Source organism: Neophocaena asiaeorientalis, unplaced genomic scaffold (assembly GCF_003031525.2).
Source record: "Neophocaena asiaeorientalis asiaeorientalis breed wild unplaced genomic scaffold, Neophocaena_asiaeorientalis_V1.1 scaffold433, whole genome shotgun sequence".
In the NCBI taxonomy this organism is placed as follows: Eukaryota; Metazoa; Chordata; class Mammalia; order Artiodactyla; family Phocoenidae; genus Neophocaena; species Neophocaena asiaeorientalis.
The window spans coordinates 57,088-77,708 of NW_020175040.1; the positions used below are offsets into that span (position 1 = coordinate 57,088).

Consider the following 20,621-nt stretch of genomic DNA (forward strand, 5'->3'; position numbering starts at 1 on the left):
GGGGGCACTCACTTGGCAGTGAATATGTTTTTTTAAACTATTTGAATGTTTTCAACGTGCTCATATCACCTTTATAAAAATTACTTTAAATTCTTAAAAATGCTTGCATGGGGCCACGCAGACATTCTAGGAATGGAGTGAACTTGTCTCATCAAACAGCAGTTGTCATAACAGAGCCCACCGTAGGCTCGGGGCCAAAGTAACCGACATCCTTTCCAAAGTCATCTCAGGGATAGCCGAGGAGGCCGGAGACTGTGTGAGTCCCTCTGAACCCTTTCTTGAAGGGACCCAGTTTGAAGGACCCTTCCCTGTCGGGCCCGCACAGTCTCAGCCACAAGGCACAGACCAGGATCTGTTGACCCTTCTCCCTCTGGTGCATGGGAGTGCTCAGTACACTGTAGAGTACTGTGCCTCAGAGGGACTGCCATGGTGCGCTGCCCCTCACCAATGCCTCCTAACCTCGCCTGGAGGCTGCACAAGTTACCCCAAATCTGGCCACATCGCCCCAACATTGCCGCCACCCCTGTCCAGGCCCCATTGCTCCCCAGGGCTGTTTCAGCAGCCTCCTCACTGGTCTTCCTGCCCCCACTCTCACCCCCAGTCTGTTCTGATTAAGACAGAATCTGGCAATACCCAAGTCAGGTGACACCCCACTTCTGCTCCACAACCCCCATGGCTCCCACCTACCTGCCCCATTCCTTTTTGCCTCCCTGAATAAGGTGACCAAATCCTCTATCATTCAGAGACCCAGACATCTTAAAGAGCGAGGGTGGTGCCTATTAATAAGAGGCTGGGACCATAGGCATAAATGGGACCTGTCCAGGACAAGCTCCGTGTGTAGCGGTCCCATTTCAATGCTCATCCTCGTGGCCCCTTCCCCTCCTCCTTTAGCCACACTGGCTTCTGGAATGTTTCCTGAACAGGTCCAGCACGCTCCTGCCTCAGGACCTTTGAATTGGCTGTTCCCTTGGCCACTCATTACATGACATGCCACCCCACCACCTTCAGGTCTCTGTTCAAATGCCACTTCACCAGGGCAGCCTTTCCTGGCCACCCACTGTAAAAAGCATCCCTGGTCACTCTCCTTCCCCAGCCCTGGCTTTATTTTACATCACTTATCATCGCTTGTATATTACAATTGTACCTGTATCATCTGTTTAATGTCTGTCTGTCCTACTAGAATGTCATCTCCATGGAGGCAGGACCTGTGTCTCTCTTGACCACTGCTGGATTCAGAACAGTGCCTGGCACACAGTGAATGCTCAGTAGACAATAGTTGAGTAAATTAATTATACCCATTTGGTTGATGGGGAAACTGAGGCTCAGAGAGGTTCAGTAATTCATCTGAAATTACCCAGATTAAAAAAAAAAAAAAAAAAAGTCAACCCTAGGCCTGGTTCCTTTTTCTGATCCCACCCTGGGGAGCAGCCACCCATGCACCGGGTACCATGCTACCCTTCGAGAGGGGCCCCAGCATCCCAGGCTTCCCTGAATCTCTCACACAGAGAGGAGGAGACCTAGAGGTGAGCTGCATTCTTGTCCAAGAATAGTAATGATTCATTCCAGGGTGGGATCCAAAAAAGAATCGCCTGGACGTCTGTTGTGAGTCGGCCGCCCCGCTGCCGTCCAGCCGGCACTCAGAGATGTAAATACGTCCTCCGAGTGGGCCAAATCGTTTCCTTTTGACTGCCGGCCAGCCATTTATTGGCGATGGCTCTTCCCTGGAGACTGGCGGAGGCAACAATTATAAAAGAGCCCATCCGCCCCAAGCATGGGGCCGCACAGGGCTCTCTCCGCCGTCTCTCCCTTCCGATAGCTGCAGGGGAAGATTGGCTGAGCAGGGCTTGTTTGCAAATATGACTCATTTCTTTGATTCTAATAAAGTCTAATGATGAGTGCTGAGCTCCCAGGGGGCTCTGGAGGAACCGGGGAGGAAGGCATGGCTCCAGGATGATGGAGGGCATTTAGCCAGATCTGGCCCCACCCGTCTTCCAGGGCTGGGGGCGAAGCAGGACCCTCGGGACTGAGGTGACCTCAGAGCAGGGGCGAGCAGGATGAGGCTGACTGGGGGCAGAAGCTCTGCCTCCCCATCACAGAGCGATTCAGAGTTAAATTATAAAGCCAGTGTGAAATGACTGTCTCAGGGGCCCGGGTGGCTTTCAAGGGAGAAGGGCATCTCACCAGCTCCCGCTGAGGATGGCGCTTTAGTGCTGCAGACGGGGTAGGCGTGGGGACCCAGGCCAAGAGAAGACCCCATGCGTAACCTGACAGTGGGGTCACACACACACGACACAATGTTACCTGTGACCGTGGACTTGCCCTGGACTTATGGCTGGTGGGGACATAGACCCTGGAGGTGGCGTCCAGTACTGGAGATCAGGGCTGAGCTCTCTGCTATGTGTAGCTGCCTATGTAACCTTGGGTAAGTCACTTAACCCTTCTGGTCCTCAGCGTTCCACCTAATAAGCCACGCCCAGAAGCTCCATCGTCAGCATATCGCTCGTTCTAGCTCTTTAACACTCAGCCAGGCTGTGAGGTGTTAGGACCACGCTACCTCTGAGCTCTGGAGAGGTGGTGACTGCACTGAGGCCAAGCAGCAGGGACCCTGGGCCAGAGTCACCGTCCCTGCTCTAGGAGACAGGAGCATGGCCCGTGGCTCTCCAGTAGCTCCTCTTGTAAAACCAGAGCGGGCAGAGGGGCTGGTAGGGATGATCGACCAGGTCCTTTCCTGTCCAGAGCCAGGAGGAAGGCTTAGCTCTGTGGTGTCTTGTTATCTGGAACCCCAGGTGGCTCCCGAGCACTGTCAGGCCTCTTTTGCCGAAAGAAGGGCCAGCTCAGGGACCCGCGTGTCTGGTGCAGATGAGAGAGGTGAAGCAAGTGATGGTCGGGGCTGGGCTTTGGCTCGAGGGGCCCGGAGACCAGCCTTGAGAGGATGCTTACTGCTCAGCAGCCCGGTGGGTACCAGCCAGCGACACCTCAGTCACTTCCCAGCAATTCTCTCTCAGTGGAGATCCCAGAGTTAGTCACTGCTGGGCTGGTGGCTATTTTCAGGGGAAATCATATAAGCTAAGTGTCACCTTAAAGGGAACCCACATACTGATGGCTGAGCCCTCTGAGGCTCTGTATACAGTAGGCACTTAATATATGTCCCAGCCTCTCTCTCACCAGTGTGTTCCTTGAGTAAGTCTAGAAAACACAAATTCAATCACATGACTCCCCTTCCCTCCTCCTTAGCTTCCGTGGCTCCCCCTCTTAGAGAACAAAGCCCAAATTTATCTGCCTAACATCCAAGGCCTCCATCCTTCTCCCTGGCCCCATGTGTCCTATCCTCCGGCCAAACCAATGACTCACTGCTACTCATGTGTTTCACGAACGCTGAGCCTCAGCATGGCTGTTCCTTCTGTCCAGGATGTCTTTCCCTCTCTCTTTTCCAGCCTAGTGACCTCCTACTCGACCCCCAAAGCCTAGTGCACATGGCCCCTCCATTTGCAGATGGGGAAATGAGGCCAGAAGGGTAGTGACTTGTTGCTCCAAGCTACACAGCCAGGTGGATGCAAACATGGAATGAGTAAGAATCAGCACTCAGTGAGCACTTACTCAGTGTTGAAACACTCACTTAATCCTCCCTGGCTGGGCAGGGAAAAAGCCACGAGAGGATTCTAAGCTGAGAAATGACGTGTTTGGATTCACAGCTGACTGCAGAGATGCAAAGGTAAGGTGGAGAGAGCAATAAGAGGCCATGCTGGGTCCGGGAGAGGGATGAGGGGGTCCTGTGCGGGAAGGGCGGCAGTGCAAGTGGGGAGGGTGGCTAGGCCCTGGATATGCTTTAAACGGAGAGCCAAGAGGACCGGCGAATTGGATGTGGGGTTTGAGGCAGAAAGGAGTTTGGGATGATTCTTAGATATGTTCCCTACTTAAAGGGCCTCTGCAAAGATGGGACGAAATGACAGGGGCAAGTCCCTGGGACGATGCTCACGGGAGTCAGTTATTCCACACGAGTTCTCGTTCCTTCCCCCTCTTTCGTGCCCAAGAGAAGGGAAGGCCCTTGAAGGCAGGTGGCCTCAGCCTCTCCACTCTCACAGGTGGCAGGAAGGTCCTCTCCTCTCCTCTGTGGACCCCAGTCCTCCCTAGGGTTCTAAAAAGAGGGAAGGTTATGCGTGAATGTTCAGGTGGGCTCACAGAGCCCTGCCGGGGCCCAGGGGAGGGTGTGAAGGCTAGAGCGGGAGGGGCGGCCAGGCAGGCGGCCGACATTCGCTGGACTGGGCGAGTCAATGTGGACCATGTGAGGACTGGGAAGGTGCCTGCAGGACCAGGATGTTTCCAAAGATAAATCCTGTCAATGTCTTCTGGCTCAGGAAAGGGAGCTCGGGCACTCAGAACGGGGGTTCTGGAAGGCAGGAGGCCTAGAACCCCCCAGGAGGGCCCAGGCTGCGGGACAGGCAGGAGAGGAGGCACAGGTAAGGACCTCCCGGCTCACGTGAGCTCCTTCCCAAGAGCCCTCGGGCCTGAGACACAGGGCACAGCCCCTTTGTAATAGCGGGACCATACGGGCACCTGAGAATGGGCCATTCTTAGTCCCTCTGAAGTTGAGTTTCAAATGTCCCCAGGGGGCAGTTTTATCCACAATGAGGACACTAAATTAGGAGTAATGGCCCACATTTATCAAGCAGGCTCTCAGGGCTGGCCATACATGAACTTGTTCCATTACGGCGGCCCTACAACCCTAGGAGGGCAGGGTTATGATCTCCCCAAGTATAGCTGAGGACCCTGACGCCCAGAGAGGAAAAGGCACCTGCCTGAGTTAGAAATGGCAGAACAAGGGTTTCAACCCAGGTAGCCAAACCATGCCTGAGGCAACGAGGCCCCGGTGGGCACCTGAGTAGCTGGGTGAGTGCCAGGGCCCTAGGTGGTCAGGCTGTGCCAGGCACGGCAGAGAACGGACAGGGCTGTGGTCTCGGGCCCCATTCAAGCGAGAAGAATGAAGTGCCTGCATTTCTTTGTCTATAAACTCGGCTGTCCAGAGGGTGGGGAGCAAGGCGAGGGGGGGGTGGGGGCGGAATGTGTCTGTAATGGTTTTTGTCTGCAAGAGGGAAATATATCCATGGAAGAGAGCCCCAGTTCCAGGAGCCCGGGTACTCGTGAGCACATACTGAAGGCCCACGTGTCAGGAGACGGACGTGGACCACCTGAGTGAGGCCGACTGGCCCTTTCTGGCCTAAGATTCCCCAGCCCTGGTCCTAACGCTTGGCTGGGACCAGCCAGCAGTGAACCCCCTCTTCTGTGGGCCTGCTCCTGGGCCAGGTTCTAAGAGGCGGAGAGACACCTTGAAGCAGCAAATCCACACACAAAAGAGAGGGACTCTCATCTTGCGATCATGAGGGGCCGCCCCCTTCCTTAACGCCGTCCCCTGCCCCTGGCTCTCAACCCCACGCAAGGCCTCATCTGTTATTTCCAGGATCGAAGGAACTACTAAGGACTCAATTTAATAGCTCATGGAGAGCAGGAAAAGCAACGCACTAATACATTTTGGATTCATCTCCAAGCACTGTGTTAGAAGGACTTCCCGGTATGTCAGCTAAGAGCTACCCAAACTTCAGGCCTCCATGTTCTGCCTTTCTGATGTTTGGTCTATGTGTATACTTCAGCAGTTACTGACTCTATTGCGGAAAACTGCAAAAATGCCCATAATTCTCCATTCCTCTCATAAAGAGACAGAGCCTATTTCCCCACCTCTTGAGTCTGAGTTAGTCTTGTGGTTGTTTTTGGCCAAGGGGACATTAACAAAAACGGTGCAAACAGAGGCTTGAAAAGTGCTCCTGCACCGGGACTTCCCCATCTGTTGTTTTTGGAATGCTGAGCCACCTAGGAACAAGCCCAGGCTAGCCTGCAGGGTAATGAGACCATAGGGACCAGTTGCCTGTGGCACCCCAGCCAATAGCCAGCCAGTTTCCAGAAGAGCTACCCTGATGCCCTATGGCTGACCTACTAGTGAGGGAGCCCAGCAAAGACCAGAACTGCCCAGCCAAGCTCAGCCCAAACTGCCAAACAGCAGAGCCGTGAGCCAAATAAAATAAATGGCTGCTTGAATTTGGGGATGGGTGTTACCCGGCAAATGCTAACTGAACGTATTTTTCACGCTAGCTACTCACCTCTTGACTTGAGTAACTACTTCAGCTTCATATATGCATTTTTCTCTGTGCAAAAACAGGTTTGATGTGCTAACTATATTTTTTCTAAAATACATTAAGAAAACTACATCATTTTCAGACAACATAAGAACATATACCTGCCTTTGGGAAACAATCCTCACAGAGATCCCATAGGTGTAGGAACGATTCATTCCCCTCATTTGACAGTTAAAGAAACTGAGGCTCAGAAAGGGGCAGTGACTTGCTGGAGGTCAAACAGCCAGTAAAATGGCAGAACTGAGGTTCGAGTCCAGGCCTGTCTGAGACCAAAGGCATGGATTTATCTCCAGATCTTACCCCTCCTTCCACCCACCCCGCCCCAAGAGAGTGGCTCCCATATCCCTGGGGAGAAGACGAGGGAGTGGGCTGTCCACTGCCTCCTCCCCTGCCCCCTCCGTCCTCCGCGAGGCCAGCCTTACTCCCAGAACTCGGTGACGGGGGAGGTGAAGTTGGTGGTGCTGAGGGAGATCCACAGGCTCTTGTTCCTGCGCAAGGTGTCTTCCAAGCACTGGGGCGTGTTCCAGCTGTGGTTGCAGTTTGCCCAGGGGAGCTCCGACTGGAAGGACTGGAACAGGTAGTACGTGGCCCAGGCCAGGATGATGATGTAGTATATGTTCAGGAGGGACACAATCACAATGGAGGCATAGCCGATGCCTGCAAGTGTGGATAAGCGAGACGAGCATCAGAGGGAGGCCAGATCCACCACAGCCACACCCTCAACCAGAAAACCCTGGAATCTGCAGGCCTGGGGCCAGAAGGGGCCCTTCAACAGTGACCAGCAAATATCTGTAGGATGAATGGATGACTGGATGGATGGATAGGTGAAGGAATGGGTGCTTAGATAAATCAGATAGTTGGATGAATCGAAGGGTGTATGAAAGAGGGATAGATTGATGGATGGATGGATGGATGGACGGATGGATGGTTAGATGGATGCACAGATGAATGGATGGATGTTGGAATGATGGATATTCACTTTGTTGGATGGATGTATGGATGGTGGTTGAAGGGAAGGTTAGGTAGGTGAACGGACGGAAGAATGAGTGGATGGGTAGATGGAGGATGGTTGGATGGATAGATGGATTGCCTAACTATTGACTAGTTTAATGAAAGAAAGGTTTAATGGATAGATGGATGGGTAGATTTACACGGATGACTGAGTGAACAGACTCACACATTCTCCCACCCCTGCCAATTATAATCATGACAGTATTATCTTATGAGGGCATACTAGGAACTAGGCACAGGACTAAATGTTATAATAATAATAAAGCTACCACTGGTTTGGGGCTTACTATGCGTACAAAGCACTTTTACATGGCTATGTCGTTTTGTCTTCATAGCAATCCTTGAAGTAAGCATATTATTTCCATGTTATAGTTGTGGAAACTGAGGCACAAAGAGATTAAGTGACTTTCCCAAAGTCACGAGAATTAGCAAAACGAGGAATTGGGACTTGAAGCCAGACAGAACGGTTCCTGAAAGGCTTCTCTTCTACACTCTGCTGCTTAGAAGCCACTGGCTCCCTTATCCTTTAACAACCCAGAGAGGCGGGAACAGCTGTGTGGAACGAGCAGCAGCATCACGTGTACAAGGTGCTGGTGTGACCTGCGTCAGGCACGGTGCCACGCGGCCTGCACGAGGCTCCATTGTACCTGGCAAACAGTAGGTGTTCAATAAAAATTTGCTGAACCAATGAACACCAGGCCCCAGGTGACCTTTGTCCCACACTCACCGGCAAACAAGGGGCAGATCTTTTCCCAGCAGGTGATGCCCCCTTCAGAGGTGTACTGGCCTATGATTACCTCCAGGAAAAACACAGGCAGGCCGCCCCCAAACAGGAAAATGAAATATGGTATGAGAAATGCACCTGCAGGGAGAGAAGAATGGGGTGAGGCTCAGGCGGCGGCTGTCACGGGGCCGAGGCTGTAGGTCTCTTTCCCAAGCCCTCCCGGCCAATGGAATCAGAGGGCATGGGTGAGGGACATGAGGGTAAAGGCCAAACTCCTGGACCTGGCTGAAACCTCTCCAGGCCCTGCCCACCTGTCCAGCCGGCATCACCCTTCCTGGGTGCCCTCTTGCCTTCTGCAAATCTACCAGGTGCTTGAAGTCCCTGAGCCTTTGTTTAAGCTGCGTGCCTGCCCACCTGCCTGCCTTCCCCACATCTGTCCACCCGAAGAAGGAATGCTCAGCCCTTAACACCCGTTTCAAACGGGCCTCGTTGACGCCTTCAGCTAGCCTTCCCCGGCCCCCAGGGCAGGAAGCTGAGAAGAACTTGTTAGGAAGGGTGATGGGAAGCGAGAGGTGGGCCTCTCCAGCCGGGGGTGGGAGCCAGGGGACGAGGGAGGGGCAAAGAATTGGGCAAGGGTTCCTACCTGGTGTCCACTAATGGCTTCAGCGGGTCCATAAACCCTCTGAAACTGTGGGCAACTTGGGTCTATGTGTATGTACTTTGTTCTGGGGAGCGTGTAGGGTACTCATCAGAGTCCCAGAGGCACCTGAGACCTACAAAAGGTTAAGTAATCAGGCTCGAAGGCAGAATTTCCCGAAAGGTGGTTCTCCTGACGGGAGCAGCTCGCGCATGCCTGGCTCTGCCGGAGCACCAGCCCTTGGTCATGGGCCGCCACGAGGAGCTGGGAGTGAGTTCTTACTACCAGTTCTTACTGCGTCAGCAAGAAAGTCTCCATCATGTCTGACCAACTTGAACTTCTCCAACAGGAGAGGATTCCAGCTCAGAGCCTTCAACAGGTAAAAAAACAAAACCCAAAAAACTCAGACCAACCAACTAACCAGCTGATCGAACAGAGAACGTACACTTAAAAAACACCTTCACCTAAGTGAAGGGGTCTAAAGGGACAAACTTCCAGTTATAAGATAAATTGGTCCTGGGCGTGTCATGTATAGCATCGTGACTCCAGCAACAACATACTGGACTGTGCATTTGAAAGTTGCTAAGGGACTTCCCTGGCGGTCCAGTGGTTGAGACTCCATACTCCCAACGCAGGGGGCACGGGTTTGATCCCTGGTCAGGGAACTGAGATTCCGCATGCCGCACGGCGCGGCCAGAAAAAAACAAAACAAAAAATGGAAGCTGCTAAGAGAGCAAAATCTTAACAGTTCTCATCACAAGAAAAAAAAATCTGTAACTATGTGAGGTGATGGATGTTAACTAGACTTACTGTGGTGATCATTTCTCAATATAGACATAAATCATATTGTATCCCTTAAATTAAAACAGGGTTTTATGTCAATTCTATTTCAATAAAACTGGAAAAAAGTGAAAATTAAAAATTCTAAAAATCTTCACTGTATTTTTTTTCCCTGGATACCACCTTTCCGTTACGGCAAATGATACTGGCTTTTTACACTGAAGGTGGGAAACCAAGCTTGCTTTTGAACTACATTTGGTTTGAGCTAGAAAAGCAAAGGTTAAAAAAGTTATAAAGTAAGGAAGAGTGGGGAGGTGCAGAGCTGTGAGGGAATTTACAAAGGGGGCGTGTGAATATCTGAGGCTTGGGAGACTCCGGCCCGGCCTCATGGCACTCTTCAGAGATGGTAAACTGGAGGATCAGAGAGGGTGAGGGACCTGCTCAAGGTAACACAGTGAGACCCTGACAGAACACCACCTGATTCCTAGTCATGCTCATCTCCTGCTTCTGAGGAGTGGGCTGGGGGCTAAGCAGGCTGACCCGGGGGAGGTGAAGGTGGGAGCCTGGAAAGCCAGGCATGGGGAGGCCACCCACGCTCTGGCTCAACCCTTCTCCTCCAATGCCACTCTCTGCCCAGCCCAGGCTCACCTCCACCATTTTTGTAGCAGAGGTACGGGAAGCGCCAGACGTTGCCCAAGCCGACGAAGCCGCCAGCCACGGACAGCACAAAGTCAATCTTGCTGGCCCACTTCTCCCTCTGCGGGGGCTTCCCCTCAGCCTCATCCTCAGGCCGTGTGCCTGGGCTCTTCCCTGGGGATGGCTTCAGGATATCCTTGTGGAAGTCTTTGAGACACTGCAGCTTCTCCTTGGTGGCCATGTCCTCCTCGCTTTCTGTGGGGGACAGAACAGAGTGCAACGTGTGTCGGTAAGGGACACCCTGTGTGTCTTAACACAACCTGGCTGGCCGGCTCTGTCCTGCTGCCGCCTCGTCTGTCCACTCCTCTGACCTCCTAGGTGATTGGGGGACCTAGTGATCCAGGGACTGACAGGTGCCATTCCCAAGAGAAGTAGCGGGGCCCACGCCCGGCATCCCCGAATGTCACACCGCGCCCTCCACCTGCAGGGAGATAAACGTGAAGCCACCCAGCCCTGGCAGCATCTCTGCAGAATACAGCACCCTCCAGGCAGGTCTAGGGCAGCTTCCGAGTAACAGCCTGCCTGCATTTTCTAGAAATGATGTCCAAATTTCAGATTTGCACAGAGAGCGATGCCTCCCATTTCACTCACAGCTCAGCACAGGACCTGGCCCACAGGAGGTGCTCGTTCCTCACTGTGTAAAGAATGGATAAACACAGACAAGTGAGGAATGGGGTTTCAGGCTGGAACGGAAACGATATTTGACAACAGAGTTTCCATCACATACAGAAAATGGATGCTTATAAAATAGATTTGCAACTTATTAACCAGTCACATCTCTGCGGCATAAGAAATAAGGGATTTGCACTGGTCAGGATTATGGAAGAATGCGGGTTAATCCCCACGTGTCCAGCCCTCTCTCTCCATGCTCTGGCCGGCTCTGACCCCTGTATCATCCAGGGCCCTGGCCCTCTGACTACCCTGTGGGTTTCGCGAGGGGAGGCCCCAGAGGATATCAAATCTCTAAGCCCCCAGGAGCCGTTCACAGTCACCCTCAGCCCACCCCTGCTGGGATCCCATTTTGGAGGAGGTCGGCCACCGGCCAGCGCAGCGCCCCTGCTCTCTGTACTTCTTCAGGTCGCCGAGTCCTCACTGGCCTGGCAGCTCGACCTTAAGGGCAAGAGCATCCCAAGTCCAGCCCAGTGGGAGAGGGTGCCTTCTACCCCCACGTGCAGAGGACCATGAGGACAGGTGAGCCTTAGTTTCCCCACCTGCAGAATGAAAAGGATGACGGCAGAGGTGACCGACTCATAGCCAAGCAGCTCTGAACACAACCTGCTTGTTTTCATGATCCAAATCAGTGGCCAACACTGAAATATCAGATTCCAGAGGAAAGGTGAGATTTCTAGGTTTTCTTACAAAATCGGAAGGTGGGCCACGTTGGGTTCACGATCCCTACAGTGACCTCCAGATGACCAGAGGCGGCCATCACCCCGGCTCACTGGACCTGTTCCGGGGCGTCTGAGTCCTCCTGTCACAGTGGCACTAGCTGAAAATGCCTTCCTTGCTTCCTTGTTAACGGTCTCCTCCACAACTAGAACAGAGGCTCCGTGGCACCGGGACCTGCCTTGTCCACGGCTCGGTGCCCCGAGCTGGCGCACAGTAGGTCGTCAGGCAAGGACTGCTGGGTAGATGGTTCCCAGAGTGTGTCTGCAAGCAGCTGGGGCCAAGTACCAGCCCCAGCTCTGCCGCTTCCCAGCCCCATGACACTGGCAGGTCCTCGGCGTGTGGCCCAGAGGCACCGGGGCAGGGCAGGGCGAGGGCTGCTGAGGGGACGCGCTGGCCTGGCCCCAGCAGTGGGCCCTCCAGGGCCGTGCTCTGAGGAGAAGAGGCATGCAGCACAACAGAACCCCCGTTCCCCCACGCCTCCTTCCTCTCCTGGCTGGGGGTGGGGGACCCCGATTGTTTCGCTATCTGGCGGTGAGCAGACCAAGAAAAGGCTTCCTGGAGCCGCTGGGCGGCTCACTGGGCCTTCCTCTGTCTCCCGGCGACGGCATCCGCAGGCCTTTCTTTGCCCACTCCCTCGGGGCGACGCGGGGTTCTGCCGAGCGCACGGCTGCTGTAAAAATAGCCCGGGCGGCCAGCATTGTTCCAGCGCTGATCCGTGCAGCCCCCGATAGTTATCTGAGCAGCCCATTGTGGGCCGGCTGGATGGGAGCATAATTGGAGGATGTGGGACTCCACTCCCTCCTAGTGGGGATGTTTTCCAGGGAATGACCCCTGAGCCTCCTCCAAGAAGGGCTGGTGCCGCCCTTTAGGGCCCTCCTTGGATCTCGGGGCCGGAAGGCACTTCACCAGGTCAGCCAGACGGAGGGGGGAGGTGGCCGGCTTCTGCTCACATAGGCTGGGGGCACTGGCGAAAGCTACTCTGAGTCCTGGCTCTGCCCTCTGGGCCCCAGGCCCACTTGCCACTCTGGCCCTCAGAGAACCCTCTAGAAACATGAGGCAGGGAGCAGCAACAAGCTCCCTAAGACCCTTGGCTCCAGGTTCTGGTTCCATATAAGATGAGACCTCCGGCCCCCTTTTCCGCACTCAGGACCCCATCTTCCCGACGCCTGTACCTGAACCAGGATCGGGGGTGAGGCCTGTCACGTCCTGGTGTTGTAGTGGTCTCCTCACTCCTCACTGCCAAGGTGTACCTGCAGATGTGTTCCTGCATCACTGACACCTGTCCCACCTGTGGCTGCTGCCATCACAGGCTCACCTGGCCATTGAGAACACATAGCCCAGGGATGTCCATGGACTCGCCCAAGACTCACGCCTGGATATGGTCTGACCCAGGTGCAGACACCCCGACTCCCTGTCAGGGGGGCTCCTTCCAAGCTCCTCTGGGGTGTCCGAGGAAGCCCCAGCAGCAAGATCCGCGGATTCCGCCTCCTGTACATCCCTGGCATCCACCCACTTCTCCATCACCATGGCAACTACCGGCTCCAGGCTCGACAGCCCTCCACGGGCATCCCCTGCAGCCTCCTCCTGGGTCTCCCTGCTGCTACTCTGCCCACCCCACCCCTACGATCTGTTCTCAGAACAGCAGCTGAAGGCAACTTACGAAGCAGACTCAGATCATAAAGCCCTCCCACCGCAACCCTCCGTCACTCCCGGAAGAAAACACACGCGCCTCACCACAGCTACTGGGTCTCAGCACAGGCCCCTTTTCCTTGGGACACTGGTCCCACATTACCGCTTTAGTTCAGCCCACCCCTCAGGCTCGGGCTTCCCGCATGGCTGCTCTAGGCCCCCTGGTGGCAGCCTGGCCCCTGCAGGAATCAAAGGGTGAGCCCCGGCCTAGAAGCTGAGAGCCACTTCCTGGCTGAGTGACCTCAGGCAAGTTACTCCACCCTCTGGCCCTCAGTGTTCTCCTGTGTAAAGAGGGATAACTGTGGCCACCTCATAGGGATGTTACGAGGACTGAACGAGGGGGTGCCCATGGCAAGTGCTCCTGAACTGGTATCTGCCAGTACTACTCTGTTATTGCTCTAATTATTCTGGGGTCCACACTGACCATGCGGTATGGAAGGCCTTAGTCCTACTCAGGGTGAGATCAGCAAGACCCAGAGAGGCCAAGTGACACTGCTGAGGTCACGAAGCTGGGCGTGACAGCGACCATGATGTTCTGGAACCCCCAGCTCCGCCTCACTGTCCCTTGGCCAGTCCAGCCCGTCCAACTCTGCAGACCCCCAAGAGACTCACTAACTCTCTCTCGCCCGTCACACACCAACATCGCGCCCCCAGTGCAGCCAGCACTTGGGAACGAGCCCCCTCCGAGGTGTCCCAGACGCCCGCCGCCTTGCAGGACGCCGCTGAGCGCTGTTTTCCTTGGCGCCAGGCCCAGGGCTATTTTCTAGCAACCGTGATACATTATTGCCCATTTTAAGAGCTTCCTATTTGCTTATTACAGCTACAAGTGATTAGAATCGGCTCCAATACAGAGGTTCCACGACGAAGGCTCCCTTCTTGTCCAGCTGAAACTCCCACTCTGTTCCTGGGGTGGACATCACAGCCAGGGCCTGGTTCCGGTGCCTGAAGACCAACGTGCAGATCGCCGGGCTGGCTTGTGACACGTACTCAGACAGAGTCAACCTAGTGCCCAAGATGCCGTGGGTTGACAAGATGTTCCTTTGCTTCCTCCCAATGTAAAGCTACCAAATTTTTGAGTACTTTAATTCTGTGCTGAGCTGTCTATACACAGTTTTCTATGCACTCTTCAAACACCCTCAACACTGACTGCAGACGGGATTTTTAGGACCGTTTTACGGATGCGGGGAGTCGAGGCTCAAGCAGGGAAGAGAGTGGCCTGGCTGAAGATACACAGGTGGGAAGGAGACTAGAGGCAGAATTCCCAGCTGGTCTGCCCAGCGCTGAAAGCACTGGAGCGAAGGTTAGAGAGCAGCCTCTGCAGGGTTTGCAGATGGGGACACTGAGTTCAGAGGGAAAGGACTGCAGAGGTACAGAGCCAGCAGCAGGGCAGCGCTGGGGACCCCGGGGGCCCACGCACCAGCCATCTGGGTCCTGAAATTGAGATGCTACTGAGGCCCCTCCCCCACACCTGCCACCTCAGCCCAAGGCTTTGGGGGAACCAAGCCCAGAAGCTGGGGGGCTCTCTGCCTTGCCCTCCCCTGCAGAACTTGAACTTTCTCAAATAAACAGTTTCCCATGTGGCTCTCTCCTGTCAAGAACAATGACTCAAGTCCCCTGTTGTCACTCAGGAGTCCCTACAGGGCTTTTAAATAAGAGGGCAGGTACTTCTTCTGTTTCCTTTTTGGAATACTTTCCCCACCCCAAAAGGGCGTAGCCCACAGCTGGGCTATAGGATCAATCTCTGGGCCTGACATCTGGGGTTTGGCAAGCGACTCCCAGAATCCCCAAACTGGGGCAGGAGGACAGCTGGACGACAGATCCATTCATTTCACAGGTAGGGAGCCTGCAGCCCGCTGGGCCTGCTATGGAAACAAGCAAGCGGCTGGACCCCTTGTCTGCCCTTTCCAGAGCAGGGTCCCTCCTCCTCTCTCCTTTCCTTGTCCCCCGTCTCCACTCCAGACCCGGTGATCTGGGCTCACAGAGGCCACAACTGAGCTGAGTGACCTGTCCAAGCAACAACCCTCTCTGTGCCTCAGTTTCCTCACTGGTTAAAAAAATGGGGGTAAAGATAAAACTCGCCTTATAGGGATCAAATAGGATGATGCCTGTAAAATATTGAGCACAGTGCCTGGTACATACAAGTGATTAATAAATATTAGCTATTATTGAAGAAAACATCTGATCACACTGGGATTTTACTACATTATGTGGCAGGCATCGTATCCTGAGCGTTTAAAAAAAAGAAAAAGAAAGCAAGCTGCATTTACTGGGCACTGGCTGCACGCACACCTATTTAGCACTGTGCGAGGCGCTTTGCAAGCATTTTCGGAATTAACCCTGTCCATGGGTGGCCATTACCATCTGCCTTTTGCTGACAAGGCACAGAGTGGTGAAGTTACTTGCCCAGGGTCACAAAGCAAGCAAAAGGCCACTGAAGCTTCGAATGGCTCCCAGGTCTATTTTGGCCTCTCAATTCCATGTTCTCAGCCACTCGGCTGTTTTGGATCACTTGCTCTAGATATGTCACAAAGTGAAATCAGGTCTGGCGCCTTTATGCCAGCTTCAAGCTACTGGGCTATGCTGAAAAATTAGGGAAGTAGGTGAAGGCAAACAGGGAAGTGAGGGGCCACATGACAGAGACAGACAGGGCAGGGCCTGGGGACCCGTGCAGCAGTCAGCGCCCAGGGCCACAGGGGTGGGCTGAGCAGGCCGACGGAACGCACTGACTGGGGCAGGACGGATGGAGCCACGGACCCGAGGCTTCCTCTAGCAAACAGGAAGAGTTTCTCCCAAACTTCTCTGATAGCCCTGGAGGGGCTCCTTCGAGCACTGTCCCCACAGACTGCAGGTGGGGGACAGGCTCAGTAAGGAGGAGGGCCGGGATCAATTAGTAATGTCTACCCCAGGCACGCTGCTTACATACAATCCTGGCCCTAGAGAGTATTTAACAGTTAAGCACCAAACGGGAAAAAAAAAAAAAACGTGTATTAAGAGCACTATTTCACTTCCTAGGGTAGCTGACTTTGAAAAGAAAGCAGGAATTAATTTTTAAAAAGGGTTTTTTATTCTTTTTCATGAAAAGGTACACCTTTAAAAGATTTGATCATTCGATTGAATCGTTTGATTGACCTTCAATTAGAAGGTCTGTATCCTTCTGTCTTGGTTATCTATTCCTAACTCAGGCTAACTCAAGCATGACAAGCTCAAAGGCCTCCAGGGACCTGGCAGGCAAAGAACGGAGGCCAGTGGGTAAGGGCCTGCAGAATATGCCACGGGCAGCTCTCCTCAGCTCCAGCTACTGTGGTTGCCTTTGGGATCGAGGCCACTGAGGCCAGACCCTCCAATTTCTGGAGAGGTGTTGAAATCTGAGACGTATGTGCACATACAACTTCCAATTTCTACAACATCGTGTGGGCCAAACACCCAGTTTGTCCTCTTTGGTCAGACCATTGTCTCAGGTCACCCAAGACAGTCGCAGCAAAGGGCAGGACAGGCTCGGCTGGAGATGCTGACCAGTCCAGCCTCCAAGGTCCGATGTCTCGCCCCAGTGAGGTCATCCAGGAAGCCCGGCATTGTTTTGCCAGGAACAAAGTCGAAACAATGAGCGACAATTCTGTGGTCCTAGTGAAAGTGAGTTCTGTTTGGGGAATTGTTTTCAGCACGGCAGCTCTGGGGACAGGGTCTGTTATCTCCTGGGCTCAGCGTCCGTGGGCAAGGCCCTCCCCTCCCCCCACGAAGGCTCATGTCTACCCCCATTCTGCTGAGAGCACCCTGCCTGGCTCAGGCTCGGCCTTCAACCTACAGGAGCGTTGACTTCGCCCCAAGCCTCACGGAGCCTTCCTTTTCACAGATCAGGAAGCTGAGGCTCAAAGAAGGGGAGGGTCTGGCCCAGGTCACACAGCTACCAGGCGAGGCCAAGATTTGCACCTAGATCCTGACTCCACGTGGTTGGTGACACCCCAGGGTAAGGTGGCCTCTGTACAGGGACCTAATAGAGCAGATCGTACTTCTTGATCTATGGTTCGCAGAGGAAAAAGAGGGTGAAGGTGGGCACGTTTTCCAAAGAACTGGCCTCTAGGACAACGCCGGGGCGGGGGGCAGGATGTGGGCCCAATGTACAGCCTTCTCCTCTCTCCGGCACCAAACCTGCAGGCGGGCGGGGGGAGGAAGGCGCAAGCAGGCTGCTCTGTGGCCGGGTGGCCCGGGGATGGGCGGGCAGCAGGCGCAGGAAGGCCAGCGCTGCCCTCGAGGGGAACGCAAGCTGGGCACACAACACACCCAAAACAGAGGTGCCCCAGGCACTGGCCCAGTAGGCCACCGAGTCAGGGGACAGGGCAGTAGGTGAAGAGTCAGAAAACTGGGTCTGGTTCCAGTTCCAGTCCTGCAGGCCAAGCACTTCCCCTGTGCCTCTTGGATATTTGGGGATAAGACGGAGAGAGGGCAGCTCCGGCGAGCAGTGAGTACCGAATAAATATTTACTGAGAGCATCCTCTACTAGGTGCCAGGCCCTGCTGTAGGGACTGGGGACTCGGAGGTGAGCCCTGGAGCTGACATTCCAGAAGGGAGGACAGACACTAAATACATACATGAATAAATATTTACGACTGGGACCGATGAGCAGAAGACAACCAAGCAAGACGAGGGCACAGGGAGTCAGAGGACCCCCTGAGGAGGTGACGTTTCATAGTGGCAGACGCTCACTAAAGACTGGTTCTGGGCAGGCCCTGTGCTAAGCCCTTGCAGGTACCAATTCATCTATTCCTCTCACTAGCCTGGATGAAGGAATGAGGCCCAGAGAGGTGAAGTCGCTTGCCCAAAGTCACACAGCAATCAATGGGCTTCAGGGTCTGTGCTTTCAACCACCTTGAAGCTGGGATCTGCATGGCAAACATCTGGGGGAACGGTGTTCTCAGAGCAGGGACAGCGTGTGTGAAGAAGGCCACACTGGTCACGGCAAAGGAACAGAGGGAAGGCCGGTGTGGGACAGAGCAAGGGGGACAGGGCATGGGGCGACCCGGAGAGGAAGCCAGGCCTGGAGGCCAGGTCAGACCCTGGATTTATCTAGCAGGTGGTGAGGGACCCTGGAGAGCTTTGTGCTGCCCCAAGGAGTTCTCAACTCAGGCTGTCCCTGACCACCTGGCTCCCTCCCACCCTGAAGGGATTTGAGGGCCCACGTTGGGCTTTCCTCTGTAAGCTGTTGCCAGTAGGGACTTTCTACTGGGGCCTGCAGAGCCCAAGTCCTGAACCCCGACACCTCAGAGCCGCCGGCCTCATTGTGAGCCGAGCACCTGTGGGACAGGCTGAAGTGGCCGCCATCTTGTGCAAAGAGGGACCCGCCAAGGATCGCGGCCAGAACTGCGGTCCCTCGGCCAAGGACCATAACATGGGTGACCGAGAGAAGAAAATGTCCTTGTGAGTCTAGACCCCTGGCCCCTCCGTGGATAAAACCCACGCGTTTTGGAAAGAACAGGGTCAGTCTTTGACGCTATATGATCTGGGACACGTCACTTCCCTCGGACTGGTTCCAGGAGAAGCCCCACCTGCCCTACCTGGACCGAGCACCTACCGCCTTCCTGCCCTCGGGGTGCTGATACCCGGGGGTGGGGGGCTCATTTTGTCACAATATCACAAAAACGGTTCTCAGTTCAGGAGGACAGGAGTCACGCGTCTGGTTGGAGCGAGGCGTCAAGGAGCAGGTCCCGTGACACCCCCTGGGCTGGGCCCGTGGCCAGGCTGGACCTGGTCCCTGAGGGAAGGCGGAGGTCCAGGAACAGTCAGGCTGCACGAATCCGTTTGAGGGGGCTTGGACCCCAAATGCCACTGAGGTTGCCAGCACGCGCTGTAACCACCAATCAGGTGAAAGAGAGGAAGCAGGGAGCCGGGAGGGGGCCGTGGCTGCGGGGGACTCAGGGGGCCTGTTTTCACGCACAGGGCGGTGAGTCAGCAGGCAGCGGCCTCCTGCCACTGACTCACCAGCCGCAAGCCTGTCACTCTTCTCCCCGCCTGCTTCCCCACCGCCCAGGCCCCAGCCGGGCTCTGCCGGAAGTGTGGGTAGAGTAGGTCAACCAGGACCCTGAGACTCTGCAGAGCCCAGGATTATTTCTGGAGGCCACAAAAAACAGAGACATGAGAAAAAAGAAAGGCTCGGTTTCTGTTTCCTCAAACTTCCCCTTTCAAGCTCTAAGAACCCTAACCTCCTCACTCCTCTCTAGCTGGCTGTAAAAAGCAAACAGAGGGCAGGCCCCTCCCTCCCTCTACAGAAACTGGAGAGAGAAAGGCCCTGGGGGCAAGGCCAGCTAAGGGCACGCGTGGCCCAGTGTTCGCTCAGAGCCGGCCATCCCCCACTCTGTCACCAGGGCTCTGCTGGAAGTTACAGCTCCAGGAAAACCAGCCAGGGCAGCTTTTGCAGTAGGGCCTCGAGCAAGTCACTGCTCTCAGCCTCGGTGTCACCTTCTGTAAAATGGGCATCACATCCTGTCTACACTGTGACAACTCGTAGCTCATTAGTGTTTGTAAACAAGCTCCCCGTTCTCACTGTTCCTCTTTTAATCATGTTTCTTCTCAAAGAGGAAGGACTTTCTTTTTCCTGCCCAGCTCCACGCTTACCTCTCCCTCACTTAGAAATTTAGCTCAAGGAGAGTTTGGTGCCTGTGGAGTGAAACAGCCTGGGATTCATTCAGCAAGGAAGAGGGGGTGATCCACTGGCACGGGCTGCCGCTGCGCCCAACGCAGAGCAAAGGGGCTTGTTGCCTGGGCTTTTACTCCATTTGTCTGGAAGTCAAGTTTCAAGCATCCTCCACCATCCAGACCCCACCCAAGATGCCCAGGGGCCTCTGAACCCACACAGCCCGTGCTTTCCCACGCCTCCCTCCACACCTCGGCTCCTGCTGTTGCCCTAGCCCAGCACGCTGCTCCCCGAGTAACTCACAGGCAACCCCCCAGGATGGTGGCCCCGAGGACCCCCTAGTGCCTCCCCTGGGCTCCGCAGGCCACACCACCTCCACCTCTGCCCCGTACTCCCTGGGCCTGCTTCCCAACAGCCAGTACAAGGCCTGGCACTATGAGTGTTTGTTAGAGGGAACATTTAGGGCTCAGGACTCTGGGGACACTCAGTGCAGGAGCAAGTCTCTTCCACTTTGCAGCTGTGAGGCCCCTCGATGAGGGTGATGGAGCAAAGAGCTATAGATGTAACTCTATTACATGTATCCCTGGCATCTGAGCACAGTTCCCCCCAAAGGGTCAAAACTCCACAAAGCTTTGCCTTTTATTGAGAGATGAGCCCCAAATCTTTAGGAAATCAATTTTCATTCAATGTGTTCCCCGAGCATCTTCCAAAAAATGAGTTTGAAGTGAATTCTCTCTGGTTCCCTAAAGGTTTGCCCAGTGCTGGAGATCCCAGTGGATCCTGCACAAAAGTTGAAAGCTCCAGCTGGGCCTTAGAGGCCTTGGCATGTGTGAATGCAAGCCCACTTTCTAGATGGAAAAACCGAGGCCCTGGACCCACGGCGGA

At 54.6% G+C, this 20,621-nt stretch overlaps 1 protein-coding gene across 1 annotated transcript in view; it reads right to left on the reverse strand.

Annotated features, from left to right (window-relative positions):
- The window catches only part of SLC6A6 (solute carrier family 6 member 6), an 80,371-nt gene that overhangs the window by 31,376 nt on the left and 28,374 nt on the right, over positions 1-20,621 (reverse strand). Inside the window, exons 3-5 of the mRNA XM_024763389.1 lie at positions 9,986-10,228; positions 7,924-8,058; positions 6,608-6,842 (exon numbers count right to left, since the gene is read on the reverse strand). Coding sequence (XP_024619157.1) covers positions 6,608-6,842; positions 7,924-8,058; positions 9,986-10,214 — 599 coding nt within the window. The 5' untranslated portion in view covers positions 10,215-10,228. The remainder of the gene's footprint in view (positions 1-6,607; positions 6,843-7,923; positions 8,059-9,985; positions 10,229-20,621) is intronic.